At 40.1% G+C, this 8329-nt stretch overlaps 1 protein-coding gene across 4 annotated transcripts in view; it reads left to right on the top strand.

The window, feature by feature from the left end:
• Positions 1-8329, top strand: part of ACSS3 (acyl-CoA synthetase short chain family member 3) — a 138564-nt gene continuing 130235 nt past the window's right edge. For 3 of the 4 annotated variants that reach the window (XM_057743125.1, XM_057743124.1, XM_057743129.1), the window contains exon 1: positions 1-443. In XM_057743125.1, the coding sequence (XP_057599108.1) occupies positions 136-443 (308 nt within the window). In that variant the 5' untranslated portion in view covers positions 1-135. The remainder of the gene's footprint in view (positions 444-8329) is intronic. The other variant, XM_057743126.1, reaches the window with a different exon arrangement.

The following is an 8329-nucleotide window of genomic DNA, read 5'->3' as shown; positions in this document are numbered from 1 at the left end:
CGCGCTCCGGGCACACCTCGGCATCCGCCCCCGCCTCCCGCCCGCTCCCCTCGGGCCGCAGGAAGTCGCGAGCGCCCCAGGGGCCGCCCAAGCAGTGCGCTCGGGACCGCGCGCGGCGCAGGGCCGCCGGCAGCGATGAAGCCGTCTTGGCTGCAGTGTCGCAAAGTCACCGGCGCCGGGGGACTCGGGGGGTCCCTGCCCGCGTCCTCTCCCGCGCGGGGAGCCGGCGCCGCCCGCAGGACGTACGGGGCCGCCGGCCCGCGCGGCGCTCTGGGGGGCCGGGGCTACCGGGCGCTGTCCTCCGGCGGCGGCGAGTACAAGACCCAGTTCACGGCCTCGGTGGCCGACCCCGAGAGGTTCTGGGGCAAAGCTGCGGAGCAGATCAGCTGGTACAAGCCCTGGACCAAAACGCTGGAGAACAGACATTCGCCTTCCACCAGTTGGTGAGTGACTCCTTCGCCCACCTCCCCCTCTCTCTTGGGCGCCGAGGCTCGACGTCCCCTGCACCGGAACCCGGAGTTCTTTTGGGAGAGAGAATGGGAATGGAGATGTGCTCAGACCTTTTAATTTGTGCTTAATTTCAATTTCGTAGTCAGCTCTTTTGCCTTGTCTTGAAGGATTCGGTTACCTATTGTGAGCCCCGCTTCCTATAGACCAGAAATTTACTTGCAGGGCACGGCTCTGCTTAGTGAAGCCAGAACTAGTCCCCAGGGACAGCGCAGTCTAGTATGGGAGGCGACCACAGGGAAACAAGTGCAAGCAGAGTGGTAAACTAGGGGAGTGTTACCAAGTGTCCACACATTGGGGAGGAAGAGAGTCGAGGAAAGAGTTCGATAAGATGACACCTAAGTAGGGTTTGAAAGGATGGATATGTCTTCTCAAAGTCGACAAGGTCCTAATTATTAAAATCCGGGCGGTGGAACACAGGTTGAAATTTGTTGATGTGATTGTGAATAATTGTTTTGTCTGGAGAGGTGGGAAAGAGGGCTGATGAGTCAAGGGTTGGTTTGGGAAGGGATTTATGTATCGTGCTAAGTAGCTCAAATTAGATCCATAGCCCTGTCCTGTATATGAAGCTGCAGTGTGGGGTACTCAGAAAGAATACGCATGTAGGTAGGTGGTGCTAGAAATCATGGTAGCAGTAAAACTTTTTATTTTTTTTCTCTTTTTTTTCTCCTAGAGTTGCAATTACAAGTAGTTATAAACATTGTTTTTATATTATAACAAACAGAGGTACATTTGTGGAATAAATGCCAAGCTTGCCAGAGTATTAAGGGTGAGTTACACAATCAGGGGAACTCAAGAGTTGTGGCTGCTCTGTGGGCCACATGCCTTAAGCATGGTTGCTTTCATCAGCCAGCCATTAGGGAGAGATGTTTCCTGTAAAGTTTTCGAAACCCTACTATGGTGTTTCCAGCTACCATTTCCCAGTTCCCAGCAGTGAGATGGGGGAATGGCATGGTCAGGTTTGCATTTGACAAATGTCTTCTTGTTGAGAGTAGGAACATGGAATGGAGAAGGACATCTAGACCCGAGGCTGTTCTGTCACCATCATGCTCTGTCCTCTCTTGATTATTTGGAGCTGTTTACATCATTTTTACCTTTAGAATCTGGGCACATTTCCCCATCCCGTTCAGTTTTTCCAGTAGTGTTTGATTGATCCTCTCTTATGTGTCAGACAGTGACCCAAACACTCGGGATGCATGTGGCGGAGAAAGGGGGTGGGGGGGAATCATGAGGGTCAACAGCCTGGTCTCTGGTGCCAGAAGTTTGGGTTTGAGTTCTGGCTCTTACAGTTACTGGCTTGTGTGTTCATAGGCGAGTTGCTTAATCTCTGTGTGCTTCAGTTTTCTCATAGATAACTGTAGAACTAGTAAGAAGATTAATTTACTAAAGGATTAAGACCAAGTCTTAAATGAAGTAGACCCTATAAATGTTAGGAAGAATAGCTGTCTTTGCACTTTCATACCAGAGTTATATAAGAGCAGAAAATCCTCCTAGTGTTTCTCAGATCAAAACACAGAGATTATTGTCTCACCTAATAATGTGTTCTCAAAGTTCTGTGTCCATATATCCGTCATAAAGTATGGAACTGAAATTATTTATGTGACCATCCTTCCCATAAAACTGTGTGCAGAGAACTCAATTAAGAAGTCACTGGGATATTCCAGATAAAAACCAGTGAAGGCCAGACCTAAGGCAATGGCAGTGGCAATGGAAAGGAAAGGACAAAGTTTCTAGAGGATGAGTTGAAGTTGGTGAGGGCACAAGAGAGTGCAGAAAAGGTGGAAATCAAAGTGTCCCTCAAATAGATATTTAAGATTTGGAGATTTTCTCTCTGATGTTTTTTCTCTTCTGAATTTATAGTTGCTTGCTTAAATTTTTAAAAATTGTATGCATAAAATGTTCGTTTTTAATGAGGATTTTTGCCAAAGGGTGCTTGTATGTATTTTCAAAAATTAAGTGCATTGTAGATCACTGACACTTGATAATGCTGTATCTGAATTCTTCATCTTTGTGCTCTTGGAAACACTTGGCTGTACCTGTTTTATCTCAGTCCAGCAGGTCAAAGTGAATAATAGATAAGTCTTTGAGTCTGCATTTATTTTAGCAGTGTGATTCAATCTTACCAAGGAGTTTGGTTGGCAGAGCAGAGCAGAGCTGGGGAGGCAAGTAGACGTAGGAGACCATACATCTAATCTGAAGCTTCATTCAATAAGTGGTTTCAGTTTGAATACTGTTTGCAGATATTCCTCATTGGCTAACATTTCTCTGCAAAGGTAAACTCAAGGTCAGGGCAAATGTCTTTTCTTTTTTTCCCTTTATATACCTAGATTCTAGGGCAGATTCAGATATATGAGTTTAAAAAGTGATAGTCAGATAACAGGATACATGGATTTGATGATTTTTGATTCTGTATGTCTTAGGAGGTGGTAAGTGGATACAGACACAATTTGATGTGAAGGTGCTTTGCTTACTTCTTTTTGAAGCTGGGATCTGGGAAAGGGAGATGTTGACAGCCAAGTTCTTAAGTAAAATGAAGAGGGGCTGCTACAGCTGATTGTTCTCTTCTAGATGGAGCTGGCATAGGTGTAATCAAGATCTCTGATGCCCTTTGGCTTCCCAGAGGCGAGAGGGATTCTCCTTCCTCGTTATAAACTTATCTGTTTATTTTTCATGAAAGTAAACACCCCTTTGAATCTACAGGCTACCAAAAGCCCCAACACATAAATAGTAATGCATATTAGCTTTCATAATGGCATAAGCTACCCAGTAGTCACTTACATATGCAGTGGTATGAGCATGGAGTAGAAATCTTTAAGGGCAATATACTCGGAAGTTTCCATTGTTGTGAATAGCTCTGTGAAACACATTTCTGGGACTGTAATTGCTGAGATCTTTGAAAAACAAATTACGTGTAGGTGCTTCAGGAGCATGTGAAGAACCACCTTTCCTCACAGTTTGTTAGTTAATTCACATTGTTGACACCTAGCTTTGGGGGGAATAAAGTCTCTATTATAGAGACTTCAATGGAGAACTGCAATGTAAGGTGAAACGATTAGAACTCCTAGTAATTTCTCTAATCCTGCAAAAACAGAATGGACGTCTTGGTTATTTTCTCCTGATGAATTAGACATCCTGCTGCCTTTCCTGAAATTGAAATCCAGCTGCCACTCTCTGAAGAATTAGGCAATTCACTTTTGCATTATGCATCGTGATTAACTTTTCAGTCTGGGTCATCACTTATCCCTTTCTCTGGAACCACTGCAATCCTATTTTAGTTCATTTTTATTTAAACAACATTCAGTGATCAGACTCTCACATACTGTTTGATTTAGAGTGTAATATGCGTTAACAGTGACTGTAAGCTAAAAAGTAAATGTCTCTGACTAAATGCACATGATTAGAAAATGATTTCTGCTTCCATTTTTATAATGGAAATTGTGTAGGTATTTTTTTTTTTAACATGCAAGAAGGATCTCAGTTTCTTACTAGCTGTGAGGTAAAGGTTGTTTAATCCCTCCAAGTCTTAAAATGGCTCTAAGTGTTAGAGTCATCAATCATTCACTCACTGTGTGTATAGTACAGAGAAAATGATGAAAGAGGTAGTGGAGAAACTCACTACACAGTGGTAGGGGAGACATACTTTAAATAAATTATCGCAAAACTATTTAGTTAGAGTTGCAGTAGATACTATGAAATAATAGGGGGATTTAACGTAATTTTTTCTGGAAGGATTGTCATAGGATTCTTGAAGAAATGATGGTTAAACTGAGATCACAATGAGTAGGGATTAGACTAGAAGGAGGGAGGAACATTCCAGACAAAGAAAACAGCACATGCAAGGGCCGTGAGGTATGAAAGTTCTAGAAACTGAAAGAAGGCTAACGTGGCTGGGGCTAATGTGGCAGGGGAATTACCAAGAAATAGAAGAAGAGAGACCTATTGTGAATAGTCAGGTGAGCCATGTTAAGGATTAAAAATTTTTTTTCCTGGCATGAAACACATGTCATGTAGTGGATGATAACAAGTTGAATTCCTACTCTTCTTTCTGCACTGAAACAAGAAATGTTTGCGTTCAACCCCAGGTCTGCTACTTACTTTAGACAGGCTTCTTGGTAAGATAAGAATAATGATAATATCAATTTCTTCGGATTATAATGGTGGGGGAGCATGTGAAATATCTAGGACTGTGCCTGACACACAGTACTAGGTACTAATGTCTTGGGAATATATAAGCTAATATGATCCAGGAAGTTTTCAGAGAAATGGTGGCATTAGAACTTGGTCTTAAAGTAGGACTTAGAAAGAAGAACACTTCTGTGTGCAGAACAAACGTGACAGAGGCACAGAAGTGAGAAAGAACCAAATGTGCTTGTAGGATAGAATGACTAGTAGATCAGTTGGCTTGTAGTGGTTAATTTGGTATGGACTGGTACTCGAATTCAGAAGGTAATTTCAGGGTGGTTTTGGAAGGCTTGGAAAAGGAAGCTAAGGCATTTGCATTCACTTCTTAGGCTATAAGTCACAACCTGACTGTAAGCCTGCAGATAGGTTTTGTGTGACCCAGGTGCTTTTTGTTTGTTTTCTAAAGTAGTTGTCAGTATTTAAACATTGGAAGATTTCATCTAAAATCTAAATTTCCTTTAACGATTCAGTTTTGGGGGCTTCTCTTGAAAAAAGGCAGAATACCTGTCAGCAGTGGGTCAGCATTTTTGCATGGCAAGACTTGGCTGCAACTGAGTGGCTGCTTTCCCAGGCTAAATTAGACATAGTGACTGCCTGGCAGTGGGGTGTATCGAAGTAAAGACGTTACTTACTTTGATCAGATATCCAAGTGGAGGAATTGATTGTGAAATTAAAATTAGTAAGTTGAAAGTTTGGCGAGGACTTGTAGAGTTGTAGATTTGACTGAAATTTGCAAAGAGGTGAGAGCTAAAGCTTGGTGAATGTCGAGTGGGGAGAGAGAGAGCAGTTTAGAGGGAGAAAGAGGAGAGGAAGAGAGAGAAAGAACAAAACACTAAAAACTGAACTTGGAAGACAAGTAGAAGGGGAAAAAAAAACCCCAAAAAACCCATGAGAGTGAATGAGGCTTTTTCAAAGTAGGAGAAGGAAGAGCAGGATATTTTCGTGCCATGGAGTAAGAGGGAGAGAAGAGATAAAAGTAGGGCAAGTCAGTAGTGGTGAAGGCTTCTAGAGATGTTTTGAGGCTATTGAGGATTGAAAGATAACAGTTTTGACTCAGAAATCCTCAGTGACTTTTAATAATGTGATGTCAATGGAGAAATGAAGGCCAAAGCCAGAATCCTGCATTAGAGGGAACAGATGGTAGGCAAAAGCAGTCCGTGGAGATGGACTTGGCAGTGACCAGTGACAGGAAGGGGAGACAAGATGACAGCTTGTGGAGGTGTCTGGGTTACCTGAACAATAGTTTCCTCATGATCTTTACTTTCCACTCCTCCCACTTTACGAGAATCCCTTGTTTAAAGGCAGCAGTGAAGAAATCTGTGAAATAGGAATGAGGGGAATTTTACTTATTTTGAAACCTGTTCCTCATCAACGGTACTCTCTGTTTCTATAAGTTGAATTTTGTGTGGTTTCTTATCCTTTTTTTTTTCTTTAGATAACAGAAGCTTGTGGAAGAAACAAAATGGAAAAGTCTAAAAGACGGAGTAAAAGCTACTCAGCAGATCTGTGTATTCTTGTTATATATTGCAGAGATTCTAGTGTGCTAGATATCTAAGCATTTCATTGTGAGTTTGACAGGGAAGATAATGTTAAAAAAAGATGAAAGAACTAATATTTGTTGATTTGTTAAATTATTCTGGAGTTTCAGACATCATGTCAGTAAGTGGTTCAGAGGAAAAAACTTGCTGAGTTTGACATTCTTTCAAAGGAAAACAAATAAGGAAAATAATAGTGTGGATTTTATATAATCAGAAAGTAATTTAATTCCTCTACTGAATTTTGATTCTTTGGCCAACAATTAGCCATGTTAAGCTAGTTTGGGAATTCAGCCTCCCTCCCTCTTTTCCTCCCTTTCTCTCTCTTTCCCTTCATTTCTCTCTTTCTTTCTCTCTTTCTTTCTTTCTTTCTTTTTCTTTCTTTCTTTCTTTCTTTCTTTCTTTCTTTCTTTCTTTCTTTCTTTCTTTCTTTCTTTCTTTCTTCTTTCTTTCTTTCTTTTTCTTTCTCTTTCTCTTTCTTTCTCTCGCTCTCTCTCTCCCCCTCTCTCTCTTTCTTTCTCTCTCTTTCCTGTAAAATTTCCTTCATATTCATCAGATTTTATTAACATTATATTTAATTCTGGTTTGAAGGTGAGAGTTTTATCTAGAGATGAAAAGTGTGTTCCCTTTTGACAAACTCGAAATGAAATGAATTTATAATTTATATTTATAATATTGTGCACAGTACAGGTATGTTTAAAATTTAAATTATAATTTTTTATAAATAAAAAATACTTTATGAAGGTACATGGTCAGCATGAAAAATGTCCTGTTAGAAGTACTGTCCCTCTCATAACCTCATCAAGAAAGACCAATTTAAAAAGATGGGCCTTGTTTTATATTCTGAAAGTCAGCGGCTTGGTGCTGTGCTGTATCTGTTTTTCTCAGTCTGTCATGCTGCTAAACATTCAGGACAGAACAGAGTGAACTACTGGAATGCTGCGATTACATAAGCAAGGATGGATTGCCTGACAAATGGCACAGTCAGTGAACAATGGAAATTCAATTGGCTGTGACCAGTCTTCTACCAAATGTGGGATAAAGTCCAAACTCTTAGCACATCCTGGAAGGTGGCTTACTTTCCCTTTGTTCGTGCCATATACAGCTGATATTAGTTGAGAAAAAAAATCCAGTGGTTGAAGTTACTGTATTTGCTTCTCCTTCTCCTTCTTTTTCTCCTCCTCCTCCTTTCTTTTTTCTTTTTTTTTGTTTTTTTTAAAGAATTTCTAATTAAACAGCACCTCCATGAGGGAGAACATTGCTTTCAATTGTGGTGTGACATTTTTGAGAGAAATGTTTGGGAGGCTAATGAGTCTTTGTGTTAGTATATATGAATGTAATAACCTCTTTAAATTTCAGTTTTAGGAAACACATCTGAATGTTGAATTTAAATTCTTTATCTAAACCATGTGATTAGAGACCTTGTTGTAAAAGGTATGAATTATATATACTTTTGCTGGTATTATGGCCACATGAGGTAAGGGACAGTACATAGAAAGAAATATTATTCTTACGATATCTGGGAAGATTGAAGTTTAAGAGTTTCCAGTTTGAAATAGTCCAGTTGAAAGTCTTAGAATAGCTGAAAACAGAAGCTTTGAAAAGGTTTTGAAAAAGTATTTGAAAAATACTATGTTAGAGAAAGGTAGAGTTTGATTTATAACTTTTAGGTAAGTAGTGCATTTTACTGATTTAAAGTATAAGTTGCTCTGAGTGGGAGAAAAGCATCTAAAGCATCTTAAGTCAAAGACAATAGGAATACCTTCTCCTTAGGTTTTGATGTTAGAATGACAACATTTCCCAAGTATAATTTTTAAGATGTCTCAACCAAGTGACATCAGTTGAGTAAAAGAAATTTGGGAAGACTAAGGAAAAAGAAAGATTGCTCAGTATCTGCTATAGACATTATCGATATAGATATTTGTGCAAAAAAATGAGTACAATAAAATGACTAAAAAATTTGGTAGCCAAAGGGACAGAAAGTCATTGTTATTTATTGCTAAAGTAACCGTAAGCAAAAGCACTGGAGCTTAAAAAGTCTACTTTTGCACTAATTTCACTTTGCTTTCTCGCCACACTTTGTAAAAATTTTCATAGAATTTCAT

This window comes from Hippopotamus amphibius, chromosome 7 (assembly GCF_030028045.1).
Source record: "Hippopotamus amphibius kiboko isolate mHipAmp2 chromosome 7, mHipAmp2.hap2, whole genome shotgun sequence".
In the NCBI taxonomy this organism is placed as follows: domain Eukaryota; kingdom Metazoa; phylum Chordata; class Mammalia; order Artiodactyla; family Hippopotamidae; genus Hippopotamus; species Hippopotamus amphibius.
This window is presented reverse-complemented; position numbering and strand designations above follow the sequence as displayed.